The sequence below is a fragment of the Artemia franciscana genome, chromosome 13 (assembly GCF_032884065.1).
Source record: "Artemia franciscana chromosome 13, ASM3288406v1, whole genome shotgun sequence".
Classification (NCBI taxonomy): domain Eukaryota; kingdom Metazoa; phylum Arthropoda; class Branchiopoda; order Anostraca; family Artemiidae; genus Artemia; species Artemia franciscana.
In genome coordinates this window covers 22,119,575-22,138,798 of record NC_088875.1, presented here as the reverse complement: position 1 = coordinate 22,138,798, position 19,224 = coordinate 22,119,575, and the positions used below count along the sequence as shown (strand labels likewise).

At 34.2% G+C, this 19,224-nt stretch overlaps 1 protein-coding gene across 2 annotated transcripts in view; it reads right to left on the bottom strand.

The window, feature by feature from the left end:
* LOC136034660 (aminopeptidase N-like) overlaps positions 1 to 19,224 on the bottom strand; it is a 118,247-nt gene that overhangs the window by 21,592 nt on the left and 77,431 nt on the right. The window contains exons 9-11 of one of the 2 annotated variants that reach the window (XM_065715976.1): positions 18,228 to 18,350; positions 10,520 to 10,715; positions 2,336 to 2,522 (exon numbers count right to left, since the gene is read on the bottom strand). In XM_065715976.1, coding sequence (XP_065572048.1) covers positions 2,336 to 2,522; positions 10,520 to 10,715; positions 18,228 to 18,350 — 506 coding nt within the window. The remainder of the gene's footprint in view (positions 1 to 2,335; positions 2,523 to 10,519; positions 10,716 to 18,227; positions 18,351 to 19,224) is intronic. The other variant, XM_065715977.1, reaches the window with a different exon arrangement.

Sequence of the window (19,224 nt, the reverse complement as noted above, 5' to 3'; positions counted from 1 at the left end):
ACACACACATACACACACACACACACACACACAAACATATATATATATATATATATATATATATATATATATATATATATATATATATATATATATATATATATATAATACATATGTATATATATATATATATATGAAAACCCTATAGGCAAGTTTGTATTCTCCTGATGAGCCCTTGTGCTGGGTTGTTGCCTCTGAATTATTTGTCTTTGCTGTTTTTATTGTTTGGTAAATGACGACTTATACTTATTGACGACACGACTGCCTGTCCATGGATTATTCCTTATGGCTGATTGTGTATGGTTATGCTGTTTGACCTATGTGATTGTATGGATGAGTAGGGTTAAGGCCTCATTCAAGTGCTGATCTATATTAATCACTAATGTAGGAAAACAGTCTTCCTTTTCTCCTTATAACTTTTTTTTTAATGTGTTTTTGCTGCTGCATTGGTGATTTCTCTTTTCATTATATATGTATATATATATATATATATATATATATATATATATATATATATATATATATATATATATATATCTTAGACCCTTACCAGTTTCCACGAATAAGCCGATATCGGCGGCATAAAAAAAAAACAAAAAAAAAAAACGGGACAAACCATTCCTAGAAACTGGAAAGGGTCTAACCTGTGCAGTTTTTACGGAAAGTGTGGACCTCAGGCCGGATTGATGAATATGGCATTACATTTTGGAAAGCTACGCAGAACTCTTGCCTGGGGCCCAAAAGGATGGTTTTTGCTTGTTAAAAGTTCTGTCATTGCTAAAAGAATTGGAGCTTATCCTTTGCTCCTTTCTAATTGGTGACGTTAGAAAGTTGAAAAGTTTGAAAGTTTCAAGGGGTTGACAACTTCAGTAGTAGGGTACACACTGAAACCAAAAATAAGACGATACCAATTGTGAGACATGTAGGGGACTTGTAAGTAAAGGTCATTTGTTAGCTCATAATCATCTTCGGCAGTGAGGGGCTTGCGAATTTGGCTATTTGGTGTACCTATTTTTTGTTTCCATTGTATTTGATGATAAGACCGAGTTGGTTCCAGTGGTAAGACATGTAGGGGACTTGTAAGTAATAATCGTCTGTTAGGCTACAATCATCTTTAGTGAAGAGGGATTTGCAAATTTTGCTAGTTGGTGTAGTCTACCCATACTCACCGTAACCTAGAATTAAGTGTTTACGCAACGGGTACAAATGGTAACGTAAAACAACGATTCAGTTTCGTAATAATTAATAGAGTGTCAACTATGGTATTTTGATCCAGAAAAGTTACGGATAGCTTTATAATACCAACTAGATTATATAAGATATTGTTCCAAGTCTTGATCTGTCACGATGTCTATGATTGAAAAGGATAAAGTTCAACTGGCTGCAAAGTCAATTTAGTCCCTTCTTTCGATATTCTTTTGTTATTGTTGTTTTTTCAACGCTGAGGAATAGCCTTTGATCATGTGATTACTGATCGCGTTCTTCTTTGAACATAACGTTTTAAAAACTTTGATAGGCTGACAACTTCAGCGTTTAACCGATAGCAAAGAAACAAAACCAAAGTGTTGCTCTCGCAACACTTTATTCGGCGAAGCCGGACAAAGGTTGCCACAGCACTTCACGTTGCTCAGGCAACGTAGGTCTGGTTTTACTTAAATAGAGATGAAAATTTCATCGAGAGGACAGAAGTTCAAAAAAATTGTAAAACACCGTCCGCACAATATTTGACGAGTGATTTATTTCCTTAATAGAAATTTTGATCTAATATTAATTTTATCTAGTTCAAAGCAAAGATCATACGAGTCAGAAGACACCAAGAAGAATTTATGTTGAATATATATTCTATAGAGATGTTAGATAGAACTATATTTCAGATATTTTCAGCTTTTACCAACGCATAGTTCGCTTATGGTAGGTATAAATGACATATATTTTAAAATTCTTTGAATATATGTGAAACAAAAAAAAATTTTCTTTGTCCAAGGAGACCAAGAATCAATTTTTTTGCCCCGTTTGGAAATATATTTGGTTTAGACAGGATGGTCCTGCAGAACCAACAGATATACTGTCTAGTAATTTTTTCAATTTCATTCGTCTTTTTAGACGTCGTATTTCAATGCTAAACCCATTTTATTTGATAAAGGAAATAACACTTTTCCTTGCAAGTTTATTGATATTGTGCCATTCTAAGGAATTTTGTTGAAAAGAGTATGTATCCGAGAAAGAGTGGTCAGAGTTAGAGCCACCTGTACCTCTTACTCATCAGAAATTCTCGCATCCATTAAAATAGAGCTGTAGATGTCTAATACATCAGAAATTTATAGAATAAACTCACCCAACCTACTCCTTTAAACTCGAGATATATTGCAAGTCCTTCATTGAGCCAAAGAAAATCCCACCAATCGCTTGTGATTTGTGAATTGTCAATCCACTGCCGTGCCAGTTTGTAAGCTATAGCAACAGCAACTTGCTGTTTGTTTTTTTCTGATGAAAAATCTGGATCATATAGAACCGCTCTTTCACTAAAAAAAAAAAAAAATTAGAATTTAGGTCCTTCTCCTTCATTGAGAAATTGGGAAGATCCAATGAAATGTATTTATGCTTATGTCCAATTTGTGGGGGAAATTCATAAATTTTATATATCATTTCAATACCGTCTGCAAGGAATTGCAGAACTCGATTTCTGAAATTTCTTTACAATAGATCAGAAAATGAGACTGATACGGAATATTCTAGGGTAGTTTTTCTTCTCATACCTGAACTTAATGTACGCAGAGATTGACCTTTTGCTAAGGGACTGCCAAACATTTAAACCTCCTGCTATTTACATTAAAGTTTATCTTGTAATTTAAAGAAAACAGTAGAAATTTTTAAACACGAGCTCTTTGTCATAATACTTTTAGAATTTTTTTTTTTGCTTTTAATATACAATTTTCTGTAAGACTGCAGAGGACGATATCTGAAATTCTCTGAAAGAAACGGGAAATGATACTTAAGAGATATCTAAGTGCACATGTAACGGGGCTCTCAGACATCTCAAGTTTTGGATACTAGTTTTAAACGGACCTAGGGAGCCCTCTGTTTTGGAGGTACCCTTCCCCTTTGAAAAATAAGCATCTTTCTCTGTAAAATGAAAACAACTGTAAAGAAGAGAAAACAAATATAATAACGGACAATGAAAACAAATGCAAATACTTGGGTCAAGTCCTTCGCTCCACTATCTTCAGTGCGGAATAAACTAATTAAAATACATATAAAAAAGAAGACACTCCTTTTAAGTAGCGATTTAAGTGTAACTTAGAAAGGGTGCTCTTCTTTTGATTTTAGTGTTCTTAAGGTTTGTTTTCTTAAATTGCCGCTGAAGACTATTAGTCTATTCTGTGGAGGTACCAAAATGTCTGCAGAGTTATCCTCTGTTTTTCACTGGCTGTTATTATACTCGTTTTTTCTTTTCTATGGTTCTAGTCATTTTGTATATATATATATATATATATATATATATATATATATATATATATATATATATATATATATATATATATATATATATATATATATATATATATATATACATATATATATGTGTATATATATATATATATATATCTTTTATATATATATATATATATATATATATATATGAAAATGTACTGTCTGTTATCTGTTACGATATGACGTCAATTTATATATAAGAAAGCTTTCATTTTAATACATGACTTTATATTCAATACTAGTGGTTGGGGTGGCGCTTCGTGCCACCCCAACACCTAGTTGGTGGGGGCACTTGGCGCCCCCCCCAAGCGCGTGTAAGTCGTTATTAGTTATATATTAGTTACGCGCCAATGTAGTTGTGTCCCTGTTTCCCACCTGTGAATATAGATAGATATATATATGCTTTTAACTACGTAAAACTTGCGAATATACAACATTCTTCGCTGTCCCATTGTCTGTGCATATAAATAGATTGTCAGGTTTACCTACCCTTGAACATTCAACATATAATTATCCATGGGAAAAACAATCCGTATTCAGATCTATACCTCATGATTCTAATGATTGCCCTTGAGCTTTGTTGATGGTGATTGCTAATCAAACATTCCCTGTGTCCCCGTCGTCATTTATATATTATTTTTAGTACCTAAGGCAATTACCAACAATGATGGATACCCTTTATATAGAAGGTTTACCGAATATGGAGAAAAATCAGCAATCATAAAGTATCGTAACTGTTACATCAAAGTAGATAACCAGTGGATCATTCCATATTCACCTTTATTATCGAAAACATACAATGCGCAAATAAACGTGGAGTATTGTAATTCCGTAGAGGCAGTCAAATACATATGTAAATACGTCAACAAAGGCAACGACATGGCAGTTTTTGGTTCCGAAATCAGTGATATTGATGAAGTCGTACAATATCAGGCTGGGAGATACATAAGCAGTAATGAGGCTGTGTGGGAAATTATTTCATTTTCGATACATGAACGAACTCCAGCTGTTGTTCACTTATCGGTACACTTACACAATGGTCAGCGTGTTTATTTTTCGGAATACAAAGTACAACAAAGAGTCAGGAATCAACTGGATACAACGTAAACTGCTTTCTTCACGTTATGTCAGAATGATTCTTTTGCAAAAAAAAACTGCTGTATTCTGAAGTGCCTACGTATTACACGTGGAATGCTAATGAAAAATCATTTAAACGTCGAAAGCGGGGTGAGTCAGTTGACGGCCAACCTAACATCTTCAAAGAAACCACGATAGAAAGAATCTACATCATTCACCCCAACCAAGATGAACGCTTTTTTTTCAGCCTGCTTTTGGCTAATGTACCCGGCCCAACATCCTTCAAGCATTTGAAAACTGTAAACAGAAATGTACTTGACACCTATTGTAGTGCATGCCAAGCTCTTGATTTATTTGAAAACGACCAACACTGGAGTAATTGTATAAATGACAAATGCGAAATGTCAACTCCAAGTCAAATTTGTGCATGGTTTAGAATCATATTGACAACTTGCTCTCCTTCATCTCCTACAGAGTTATGGAAGAAATACAAATCGCAAACGGCCGAGCATTTACTCCACCAAATACAGCTTGAGAGGTCAGATATGACCTTAAACCTTACAACAGATATTTATAACTGGACTTTAGTTATGATTGAAGATTTGTGCTTATCTATTGCAAACAAACTTCTCTCACGCATTTGGGAATGCTTTCACCTAACCGTACTGCTCCTACTTCAACATGTGTAGAATTGGATCTAAAACAAAGTCACAACAATTGATCTATTATCGTATGTACAAACAAATATTTCTAAGTTAACTTCTGTGCAAAAGGCGTTTATGATCAGATAATGCATTGTGTCAATAACCAAGTTGGGGAAATCTTCTTCTTGGATGCGGCAGGAGGTACTGGTAAAACTTTTCTAATTAGATTACTTCTGGTATCAATTCGATCCAAAAATGACATAGCGTTGGCCCTTGCGTCGTCCGAAATAGACGCGACGCTGCTGCCTGGTGGGAGAACTGCTCATTCCGCTTTGAAATTGCCTGTGAATATGCAATCTAAAGAAATTCCAACGTGCAACATTTCCAAATCATCTGGGGTGGGTAAAGTATTTCGGCAATGCAAACTTATTGTTTTGGACGAGTAAAAAATGGCACAAAAGAAATCGCTCCGGGCTCTCAAGCAATCATTGCAAGATGTGTGAGGGAATTCTAAACCCTTTGGCAGCACATTAATAGCGCTTGCAGGAGATTTCAGACAAAAATTACCTATTATTCCTAGATCAACACCTGCGGATGAAATAAATGCTTGCCTGACAAATTCTTATTTATGGGCACACGTAAATACATTGAAATTAACTATAAATATACGTGTCCTATTGCAAAACGATCACTCTGGTGAAACATTTTCAGATCAATTGCTAAAAATTGGAAACGGAATGTTCCTAGTTGAGTCAATTTCAGGACGTATACAACTGCCTTCTGAATTCTGTAATTTAGTGAGGTCAAAAATGATTTGGTTGAAAAGGTATTTCTGAATATTCTAATCAGTTATAAAAATCATAAACGGCTCAGTGAACGAGCGATTCTGGCAGCCAAGAACAAAGACGTCCATGAAATCAACAATATTTTTCTGACCAAGATTCGAGACCAGGCACTTATTTACAAGTCAGTCGACACAATTCTGGAATCAAATGAAGTGGTTAACTATCCATCAGAATTTTTAAATTCCCTGGATCTCCCAGGGTTTCTACGACACGTGCTACAATTATAAATAGGGTATCAATAATACTGTTGCAAAATATTAATTCACCAAAGCTTTGTAATAGCATGCGACTTGCCGTAAAAAAAAGCAATTTAAACGTAATAGCGGCAACGATCTTGACAGGGCCTTCCGAAAGTGAGGCTCTTCTTATTCCTCTCATTCCCATGATTCAAATGGATCTGCCTTTTCAATTTATAAGATTGTAATTTCCAATTCGATTAGCATTTGTAATCACCATCAACAAAGCTCAAGGGCAATCATTAGAAAAAAACTGTATAGATCTTAATATGGATTTTTTTCCCCATGGATAATTAAATGTTGCATGTTCAAGAGTTGGTAAACCGGACAATCTATTTATATGCAAAGACAATGGGACAGCGAAGAATGTTGTAAATCCACAAGTTTTACGCAGTTAAAAATTAGCACCTCGCATACGTGTTACCTTAGGGGAGGGGAGGCTTGTGGCTCAGAGAGAAATTACCAAAAGAAAGCGTGTTGATGTATTACAAGAGCACGCGAAACCTGGCTTGCGGCTGAAAGAGAAAGTAACAAAAGAATGCGTGTCGAGGAATTACCAGAGTATATCAGAGGAATTACCATTTGAATATCCGCAAGTTATACGTAGTTAAAAATTAGCATCTTGCCCACGAGTTGCTGGGGCATGTTCAGAAAAAAACAGCTTAAAAAATAAAGAAGAAAAATAAAATAAAAAGCAGGAAAAAAAAACTAAAACAAGATAAACAACTAAAAAAAACTAAAAAGAAAAAAAGAAAAATAAATAAAAAACTAAAAAAACTAAAAAAAAATTAAAAATTGAAATTAAAAAATAAGGGATTACAAGAATTCAAAAACCGTAAAAAACCGTCGAAATAAATAGTGACGCAGACCACACTGTTTTTCCATTACAAACACCAAAAAAAAGAAGAACAACAGGAAATTTCCTAAGACAATGAGAAACAAATTAAAATGAATACACAAAACAATAGGTATTTACACTTTAAATCAAACTACCCCCCAAAAGATAAAACTGCTGTCATAATATATCTCGTTAATCGTACACTAAACATTTGTTTAGATTCCTACATCATAGCAGAACTAGACTTTATCAGAGACATACTTTTTGGAAATGGCTTTTCTGTTTTATTTATTAATAATACAGTTAAACTTAGACTGAAAAAAAAAACTCCCGTAAAATCGACGATAATTTACCATGTGAGCCCCAAAACATGATTTACCTCCTATATATCCCAAAAATCACTCGGAATCTTAAAAAAGTATGCACACAAAATAATTTTAATGTTATATTTACCAACAATTTAAAAATCATTAATTTCTTAATTTGTTGTAAAGATGAAACTCCAGTTACTCGTCAAAGGGTTGTCTATCAAATACAATGCGACTATGGCAAATTCTATTTAGGGTGAACACACCAAAATTTTGAGAAACGCCTACAACAACATATCGATATCACCACAGCTCTAAATTCTAATATTGCTTCTGTTTCTTTTCATTCTGCTTTAAGCAGCCATGTTTTCGAGAATCCTAGCCACAAAATACTTTTTGAAGAATTCTCCCTTAACAGCAATGACCTAGGTATGAAACAAGTAGTTCGAGAAGCAATTGAAATTAGACTAAAGATTAACAATAATATTTCCTTAAATAGTGACTTGGGAGAATATTCACTAAATGCTCTATACAAAAATTTAATTAAAAACGACCTCACAAAATTTTATACAATACCAATAGATATTAACACAGAATCTGCCACATATAGACTTGTGAGATCAGCAGCCAAAAAAGCAAGGTTGGCATTAAAAACATATTTTTAAGTCATTCTCTTTCCTTTCAATGAATTACCTCGTTTCATCACAGTTTATTTATTATTCCTGGTTGAAGTTTGCTGAGGTAAGGATGCTGGCACTGCTTTGAATTTTTTTCTAGTTTTGTTGATTTTATCCTGTTGAAAGTTTTTCTTCTTATATATTTTTGTATTGCTGAGGACAACCCTTGGACATAGGGCCGACATATTCATTCTAATTTGTTCCCACTGGTGTTTGTATCAGTCAGATATATTTATAGATATCACTACGTCCATAAATATAGAGAAATACCATGTATGGAAGACCAAAGGTCTAGGTGATTTGACACTCCACAGCATCAAATCAAAATATACTGTCAGGACTCATGAATTTGGTCACTTTAAGACACTGGAGCATGCCATTTATTTGAGGAAAAGAATGGTCCAAATGACTAAAGACGGTATCAGTTTGATACCTTTTCAATCGTGGGATTTAGTGAACTTTTTATTGTAATACTAGCCTGACTTCATTTTAAAGTAAATAATATGCTATTCTTAACTACTTCTACTAGTAACTCAATGCAAGACGGAGTCGAATGAAGCCAATCCAGCTACACAGGCTCCTCATTTTTCCCTTTCTATTCAAAGTCTCCTTTTCACATTCTCTCAGGAAGCTTCCATTTCTCTTAAATTTTTACTTATGACATCCTCCCACCCAAATCAAGGACGACATGTTTTATGTTTAGCCCTTGGTGGTAGGCCAATAGGGAAATTCTTTGGCTATCTGTCATCCGTTATGTGCAGAGTGTGTCCGAGCCATCTCAACATTTATCTCATTATAAACCTAGAAAGTGGGATTGAATCAAACTTTTCTTACAACTTACTGTTTGAAGTGCGTTCAGTCAATCAGGTGCCCAAATCAATCCTTAGGCATTTCCTCTGGAAAACATATGCAAAATCTTCCTCCGTTCTTAGATTATCTTCCTTCCTCCGTTCCGATTCTTAGGTAAAAGTATATGTAACGATTTTCTTCTTTTTGTGCCTATCGTTCATAGGCTTGGACGCTAGATTTTTATATTTGAAATCAGTAGAAAAGTTAAATTAGGCTGTTTTATTGCATTGGGTAAATGAACAAAGTTTTTCACAACAATGGGAAAAGTATATTGAAAACTAAACTTCTATTATATTCAAAAAAAAAAAAAACAGAATAAAGAAAATATCAGGAGAAGCATGAAAAGAGGCTATAGTAGAATATTTTAGAAACAAAATTTATGCTTAACACTATGAATTAATTAGAAAATTATATTAATAGCGGTGCTTTTATTAGAAAATTTAGTGCCAAACAGTATCCTATTTGAGCATCCATTTCAAAATGACTAGTAGCTTTTACACCTGAATATAGATTTTAAATGTCTTTTGTGTTGTTTTTTTTTTTCTCTCTCTCTCTCTCTCTCTCTCTCTCTCTCTCTCTCTCTCTCTCTCCCTCTTTTGGTAGAGTTAGCTGTATCATACTTTATTTTTAAATAATTATAATAAGAGCTTAAAATATGTCAATCAACTCTCTCCTCTTTTTCTTTATAAATTACTGAGATTTTGATTCTAATTTAGACTATTCGGTAAAATTCTAGTCCATTGACTTCTTGCTATCTTGGAAAGTTGTTGGGCTAGAGAATTGAAACTTTCAGGGTTAGGTCTACAGGCTGAAGTATATTCTGGGAAGGTATTTTAAAGTACCCACCTCCACTCCTTCTCCCTCTAGAGGGCCCTGAAATTTGCCTACATGACAGGTCCATACCTGTTGAAATTTTGACAAAACAGCATTTACCTTAATTTTCAGTTACTAGTTGCCTTTTCTCTGCCCTTACTTCTGAAAATACAATTCCTGTTATTTGAGTAGAATTTTGAGCCATATCAACATGTTTTTTTTTCAAAATTTAGGAAATGTATTTGCATATCTTTAAAACCTTATAAAATGGAATTGAGCAAAGTTATGAAGCTGAAAATAATTTTGCTGTACTTCAATTAAGCAGAAGATCTATTTTTCAAGGTTTCACTTTTATAACACACATATTTTTAAAGGTCATCAAAGGTCATCAAAGGCTTTAGTCTGTAGGTTCATCCCTGAAAGTTTCATTTTCCTAACCTAAACTCTTTCTGAGATAGCAAGAAGTCAATTAACTAGAATTTTACCGACTATTCTATTGGAGTTGAGCAGCCTAGTAGGACTAACTTAACTACAAGGAAAGTTTACAACCGATATTTATCATTTTGTGTAATAGAAGAGCTATCACAAAACCATTTATAGTAGTCTTATTCCCTCTGAGCAAGAAACTGTATAAATTTGGGTTGAAAATTTTTTTTAGTTTCAATCGAAACAAAAAAGCTTCGTCATACCAAATGTTTCTCTCATGAATTTCAAGGATCCTTAGCTGAAAAAATAAATACCTGTATATTATTGACCCATAGTTATCCGTAGCCCTTGGTCCTACGTCTGGAATGGCAATCATATCATGCTTTTGAAGAGGATAAGGAATTTGGAAAAACTCCTCAAAGTACTCCAAAACCTTAGAAGCTATACTTATAGCATATCTGGTTTGCTCTTCAGTGCCAGGTCGCGACCAAACAGTCACCTCTGTCTCACCTACAATGAAACATAAATTACAGTAGTTTTGTTTTTTCTAATAGCAAGCAAAAGTATATCTTTCAATGATAAAATGAGGCTGTTTAATACTTTTTAAAAGTGAAAAAACCTTAAGTTACTTGAAAGTAAATTGAAGAGACAAAAGCTATAGAGTATATATTGATGTATTATTTTATTTTATTTTCTATGATTATTATGACAAAATGCTTGGTGAGAGATTGGCTGTAGTTTTTATTTTGAATTAAATGAAAATAAAGTTTTTTCAACTGAAAGTAAGGAGCGATAATAAAACTTAAAAAGAACAGAAATTATTCCGTATATGAAAGGCGTTGTCCCCTCGTCGATGCCTCGTTCTTTATGCTAAAGTTGGGCTCTTTCTCACAACTCTACCTTTTGAAACAATAAAAAACTTTAGTGTAAAAAGCGAGGCGTCGAGGAGGGGACAACTCATTTCATATACGGAATAATTTCTGTTCGTTATACGTTTTAATATCGCTTCTTACTTTCACTTGAAAAACACTATTTTTTTTATTCTATTTCTGAACGTTTCTGAATTAGAGCATATTTGATTTTGGCTCACCGTACTTGAATAATTAAAACAAAATTTGCATATTAATTTTTTTTTGCTAAATGGCTATCTCTTAGTTTTGATCGGAAGATTTTAAGGGGAAAGGGGTGAAAGAAGCGGCCTGGTTGCCCTTCAATCTTTTGGTTACTTAAAAGGGCAACTAGAACTTTTAATTTCTTACGAACTTTTTTATTAGTAAAAAATAAGTAACTTACGAATTAACTTACGTAACGAACTTCTATATTTGTACATTTTTATTACGTATATGAGGAGTTATTCCCCCTCATTAATCCTTCGCTCTTTACACTATAGCTTAAATTTTCTCCAATTTTCTTAAGTATGACCCTTGAATTACAAAGGCCGTAAAATGTATAGTTGAAATTACTAAAAATACTTTAGCACGAAGACCGATGTATGAGGGAGGAGATGAACCCCTCATATGCGTAATAAGTTCTATTCGTTTTAAATATATAAGCTTCATCAAGTTTAGTCTTACTCATCAAAATTTAAGAGCCTGAGAAAATTCGCATTACTCTAGAAATTAGGGAGAAACAGCCTTTAGAAGTCAGGGAATCGTAAAGAAAATCACACCGTCAGGTTCAGCGTATTAGAGAACCCTACAGTAGAAGTTTCAAGCTCCTATCTACAAAAATATGGGATTTTAGATTTTTTGCCAGAAAACTGATCACAGGTGCGTGTTTTTTTTTTTCCAGGGGTGATCGTATCGACCCAGTGGTCCTAGAATGTGGTAAGAGGACTCATTTGAACAAAAATTCAAAGTTCTAGTGTCCATTTTAGGTGACCTGAAAATTGGAGGGCTCCCAGGCCCCCTCCCGCGCACATTTTTTCCCAAGGTCACTGGATCAGAATTTAGAGACTGCCATTCTGGTTAGCTTAGTAAAAAACATAATAACTGTGTCCTTGGGGATGACTTAATCCCCCAAAATTCCCGAGGGATGGGCTGCAAGTTATAAACTTTGACTATTGTTTACATATTGTAATGGTTATTATGAAGTGTACAGATGTTTTCGGGGGGACTTTTTTGCATTGGGATGGGGCTGGGTCGGTGGGAGGGGGTTAAGTGGCAGGATATTTTCATAGAGGAATTGTCATGAGGGAAGAGAATTTCCATGAAGGGGGCTCAGGATTTTCTAGCATTATTTAATATAAAAAAACAATGAAAAAAAAATTTCTACTGTAAGTAATGAACAGCATTAAAACTTAAAACGAAGATAAAATAATACGTATATAAGGGGGTTCGCCTCTTCACAATACCTTGCTCTTTACGCTAAAGTATTTTTATTAATTTCAACTATTTATTCTACGGCCTTTGTGATTCAGGGGTTAATCTTAAATATTTGGGACAAAATTCAAGCTTTAGTGTAAAGAGCGAGGTATTAAGGAAAGGGGCGAGCCCCCTCATATACGTAATTAAAATAAGCAGTTATAGAAGTTTGTTACGTAAGTTATTTCGTAAGGTACGTGTTTTTATTACAAAAAAAGTGTTCGTAAAAAAAATCTAGTTACATTTTTAAGCAACCGCAAATTGGAGGGCAACAAATTGGAGAGGCCTCCTCTCTCATCCCTTTTTTTTATCAAAATTGCCCGAACAGAGCTGTAAGACAGCCATTTAGCAAAAGGAAATTTAATATGCAAATTTTGTTTTGATTATTCATGTGCGGTGAGTCAAAATCAAAACAAACATTAATTGAAAAACGTTCAGAAATTAAATAAAAAACAAGTTTTTTTTAAAAACAAGTAAAGAGCGATATTAAAACTTAAGACGAACAGAACTTATTCCGTATATGAAAGGATGTGTCCCTTCCTTAACACCCCGCTCTTTCCGCTAAAGTTTGACTCTTTGTCACAACTTTACTTTTTAAAACAATAAAAAAAATCTTTAACGTAAAGAGCAAGGTGTTGAGCGGGGGACAACCCCATATATTCTCTGAGGCCAAATTAACCTAATTTGAATTAACCTGATGATGACAGGCACAGGTCCTCTCGAAATTATCGTTAGAAGAAAAATCAACCACCTGACATCCATAGTTTAGGTAAGCTTATTACCATCTACTATTATTATGGACAATCCCATGCATATGCGGAATCATTTCTGTTCATTTTAAGTTTTAATGTCGCTCCTTACTTGCAGTTAAAAAAACTTCTTTATTTTATCTAATCTTGCAGGAAATGATAGCACTAAATTATAAAACTGCCCAAATTGCATAGGAAGAATAAATTTCACCCGTATCAATTGAACAATAATTGCATGTACATTAGTAAATTTTTCCTGGAAAATCGTACAAGGATTTTTTCTAAGATTTGGCATGCTACCGTATTCTAGTGTGAAGAGCGACTTAGATAGGTCCTGACTTTGGGGAATATTTGTTTCCAACTCCAGTCTCTTTGTTTTGTTTTTCTGTTGGCTGAAATTCGAGAGTCTTGAAGGTTGAAAGCCGCAAGCAAAAATAAAAAATGTGTATTGACATAATCAGTTGATTAAGAGCTGTTAGAGAAAAAAAATTCCATTTTGATAGCTGCGAATCGTGTCTTATATTTAAAGAGAGTGGGTAACATATTAAATAATTTAAGTCACCCATTATATTTGCTGGGATTCTCAATGTCTTTGTATCGGATGCTACGCATTGCTGGGAAAAAAAATATAATGATGCTTTGTCAGGGACAGTTCAGGCCTCTCTTGGGCCCGGGGAAAATGTCACCCCCTTCCGTCTCCCGCAAAAAATTTTGACATAGTTTTAACAAAATTTGTATTAATTAATAAAATTATTTTCGATTTGTTGATTATTTGATAATTTGTTTTTAGCCTTTTTTATTTATATTATCAATTAGCTAATGATGAATAGATTATTTTTAGTTATTTACTGCGTCTTCTATTTTATTTTGATAAAAATAAAATTATAAAATGACTGTGACCGTTATATTATCCATTTGAAATTTTGCATCCATAAAATTCCTGCACCCGGGGCAAGTCCTTTTCTGTACCCCCTAAAACTACCCCTGTAATTTATAAACCTGGGAAAAGCTGTGCTTGGTGATTACTCTTTGTTTAACTAGATCGTTCAAGATAAGATAATTGTTTGTTAAATAAAAAAAAAGTTTTTTTTTAACTGAACGTAAGGAGCAAAATTAAAACTTAAAACGAAAAGAAATTAATCCGTGTATGAAAGGGGTTGTTCCCTCCTCAACGTCCCGCTGCTTACGCTAAAGTTTGACTCTTTCTCTCAACTCTACTTTTTCAAACAGAAAAATGATCCCTGAATCACAAAGTCCATAGAATAATAGTTGAAACTACTAAAAATACTTTAGCGTAAAGAACGAGGTATTAGGAAGAGGTGAACCAGAATTTCTGTTGTGTTTTAAGTGTAAATGCTGCTCCTTAGTTTCAGTTGAAAAAACTTTTTATATTTACTTTTTCATTGTTTTTTATAAATAATGCTAGAAAATTCTGCACTTCCTTCATGGAAATTCTCTTCCTCCATGACAAAGTCCTCCATAGAAAAATCCCCCCACACAAGCCCCTCCCCTCAACCCCTCCGCTGCCCAAACAAAAAAAAATCCCCCTGAAAACGTCTGCACACTTCCCAATAACCATTACTATATGTGGTTAAAGTATGTAACTTGCAGCCCCTACCACGGGGACTGTGGGGGAGTAAGTCGTCCCCAAAGACATACTTATTAGGTTTTTTTACTATGAAGAATAAAATGGGTGTCACAGAATTTTGATCCGGTGACTTTGCGGAAAAAATGAGCGTAGGAGAGGGCCTAGAATTCGTACAATTTTTGGTCACTTAAAAAGAGCACTAGAACTTTTAATTTCTGTTATAATGAGCTTACTTGCGACACTATAGGACCACTGGGTCGTTACGATCACCCCTGGAAAGAAAAAAAAAGAACAACAAATAAAGACGCATCCGTGATCAGTCTCAGGGGAAAAAAACTCACAATTTTGTAGCCAGGAGCTTGAAACTTTTACAGGAGGGTTCTCTGATATACTGAATTAGATGGTATGATTTTCGTTATGATTCCATGACTTTTAGGGGGAGTTTTCTCCTGTTTTCTAAAATAAGGCAAATTTTCTCCGTCTCGTAACTTGTTTGATAAGACTAAACTTGATGAAACTTATGTATCTAAAATCAGCATGAAAATTCAAATCTTTTGATGTAACTCTTGGTATCAAAATTCCATTTTTTTTAGTTTCGGTTACTATTTAGCCTGGTTGCTCGTTACTACAGCTCGTTATCACGAACTGTTTAATATAGATTGGTCAAGTCTTTGGGAAAATTTGGATAGGGCCTTAATTAATTTTGGAAAAATATTATTTAACGAATAACATCACAAATTCCCGTATATCGAATATGCTAAACGGTCTTAGCGAATAAAATAAAATGAAATTAAAGCTATTTTTCAAAAGAGATTAAAAATACTTTCTTCTTTTCAACGGCTTAAGTTAAGTCTCTGGTTACCTTTCTTTATACTATGGTAGTAAAAAAAACACAGTTTTTGAGCTGCTTGCCAGCTAAGTAACCCTGATTAACAAATAAATAAATTCGAAGTTACACTTTTTGTAAGGAATAAAAAGAACATCTGACTTATATAGATATTAAACAAAAAAAACAAGTTTTTTTTAAATGAAAGTAAGGAGCGACATTAAAACTTAAAACGAACAGAAATTACTCCGTATATGAAAGGGGCTTTTCCTCCTCAACGCCCCGCTTTTTATGCTAAATTTGACTCTTTCTCTTAGCTCTACATTGTAAAACAGTAAAAACCTTTAACGTAAAGAGCGGGGCGTTGAGGAGGAAAAGCCCCTTTCATATACGGAGTACTTTCTGTTCGTTTTAAGTTTCAATGTCGCTCCTTACTTTCATTTAAAAAAACTTGTTTTTTTTGTTTAATTTCTGGACATTTTTGAATTAATGCATTTTTTTTTATCTTGGCTCTCCACGCATAAATAATTAAAACGAAATTTCATATTAATTTTTTGGGGCTAAATAGCTTTTTCATAGTTTTAATCGGAAGATTTTGAGAAAAAAGGAAGCGAGACAGGAGGCCTAGTTGCCCTCCAATTTTTTGATTACTTAAAAAGGCAACTATAACTTTTAATTTTTTACTAACGTTTCCATAAGTAAAAATATACGTAACTTTCGAATTAACTTAAGTAGCAAACTTCTATATTCGTATGTTTTTATTGCGTGTATGAGGAGGCTCACCCCGCGTCGGTACCTAGCTCTTTACACTAAAGCTTAAATTTTGTCCCAATTCCTTAAAAATGACCCCTGAATCACAAAGGCCGTAGAATAAATAGTTGAAATTACTAAAAATACTTTAGTGTAAAGATTGAGGTATTACGAGTTGGTAAACCCCTCATATACGTAATAATTTCTGTTCATTTTAAGTTTTAATGCTGCTCCTCACTTTCAGTGGAAAAAACTTTTCATATTTATTTTTTCATTGTTTTTTTAGATAATGCTAGAAAGTCCTGCGCCCCCTCCATTGAAAATCTCTTCCCCTTGAGAAGTTCCTCCATGGAAAGATCCTCCGACGTAATCCCCCTCCTTCAACTTTCCCCCCAAGCCAAAAAAATCACCCTGAAAACGTCTGTACACTTTCCAGTAACCATTACTATATGTAAACACAGGTCAAAATTTGTTACTTGCAGCCCCTCCCAAAGGGACTGAGGGGGAGTAAGTCGTCCCCAAAGACATAATTGTTCGGTTTTTTCATCTATGGTGAATAAAATGGCTATCTCAGAATTTTGATCCAGTGACTTTGGGGAAAAATGAGCGCAGGAGGGGGCTTAGGTTCCCTCCATTTTTTGTCACTTAAAAAGGGCACTAGAGCTTTTAATTTTCGTTAGGATGGGCCCTTTCGCGACATTCTGGGACCACTGAGTCGATACGATCACCCCTGGAGAAAAAAACAAATAAACACGCATCCGTGATTTGTCTTCTGGCAAAAATGCAAAATTTCAGATTTTTGTAGATAGGAGCTTGAAACTTCTGCAATAAGGTTCTCTTATACACTGAATCTGATGGTGTGATTTTCAATAAGATCGTGTGACTTTTAGGGGGTATTTTCCCCTATTTTCTAAAATGAGGCAAATTTTCACAGGCTCGTTACTTTTGACGGGTAAGACTAATATTGATGAAACTTATATATTTAAAATCAGCATTAAAATACAATTCTTTTGATGTAACTATTGGCATCAAAATTCCATTTTTTAGAGTTTTGATTACTATTGAGCCGGGTCGCTCCTTTTTACTGTTCGTTACAACGAACTGTTTAATTCCTGCATTACCAGTCTGTTCTAGGACATTTTTAACCAGTCATTTCTTGATCACTGGGGCTATCTGGAACAACCAGTGACCCGTCAATGTCAGAATACAGAAGTCCATTTTAAGATTTTTTTCACACAATTTTTTTTCTGTGAACTATCTTTTCCTCCTGGGGATATACTCAGTATGATTAAAATGTTGTTTTTGGAATAAGCAGAAAAAAAAAACTCTTGGATGTATTATTTGCTTTAAAAATTCCTTTTTTTAGAGTTTTGGTTGTTATTGTACCGAGTCGCTCCATACTTATAGTTCGTTATCACCGACTTTTTGAAAGTCTAAGTAATATCATGATCCTTGGTGAATCAACTGATACGAAATTAGCAAATTCAATGATTTAAATACCTTGTATTTACGTATTTTCCTAAAAAATTTCCCAGTGAAGTCGTCTCAGACATTTCTTTACAAGAAAATCCTATCGACGCAATCGCACACATACTGATCTGGTGACCTCAATAATATAGGAACAGACGAGAGGCAGCAAACGAAATTGCACATGCACAATAAGTAACAACAAAATGTATATTTCAATTTGGCAGCACACCAATCAAAAAAAGATATAAGGTAAACTGAAACAATGGTAGCGCTTACTGCAGTTTTTCTCGTCAGAGCCATCAGCACAATCCTTTTCGCCATCACATCGCCATCCTACAGGAATACATTTCATTGGATCGGAACAACGAAACTCGTCTGCGCTGCATGAAGCACGTGGCTCTAGGTAAGAAATTAAATACAAAAAACAAGTTTTTTCAACTGAAAGTAAGGAGTGACATCAAAACTTAAAACGCACAGAAATTACTTCGTATATGAAAGAGGCTGCTTCCTCATCAACGCCCCGCTCTTTACGCTAAAGTTTTTTACTGTTTTAGAAAGAAGAATTGAGAGAAAGAGTCAAACTTTAGCGTAAAGAGCGGGGCGTAGATGAGGAAGCAGCCTCTTTCATATACGAAGTAATTTCTGTGCGTTTTAAATTTTGATGTCACTCCTTACTTTCAGTTGAAAAAACTTGTTTTTTTTTTATTTAATTTCTGAACGTTTTTGAATCAATGCATGTTTTGATTTTGGCTCTCCGCAGAGGAATAATCAAAACGAAATTTGAATATTTTTTTTGGGGGGGGGAGCTAAATGGCTTTCTCATAATTTTGATCGAATGATTTTGAGAAAAAAAGAGCGGGGGCGAAGCCTAGTTGCCCTCCGATTTTTTGGTTAATTAAAAAGGCAACTAGAACTTTTAATTTTTTACGAATCTTTTTATTGGTAAAAGATTTACGTAGCTTATAAATTAGCTTACGTAAAGAACTTTTGTATTCTCATGTTTTTATTAAATATGTGAGGGGATTCGCCCCATCGTCAGTACCTCGCTCTTTACACTAAAGCTTAAATTTTATCCCAATTCATTAAGAATGACCCCTGAATCACAAAAGCCGTATAATAAATAGTTGAAATTACTAAAAATACTTTAGCGTAAAGAGCTAGGTATCATAAGGAGGTGAGCCCCTTATATGGGTAATAATTTCTGTTTGTTTTAAGTTTTATTGCTGTTCCTTACTTCCAGCTGAAAAAGCTTTTTCACATTTATTTTTTTTTT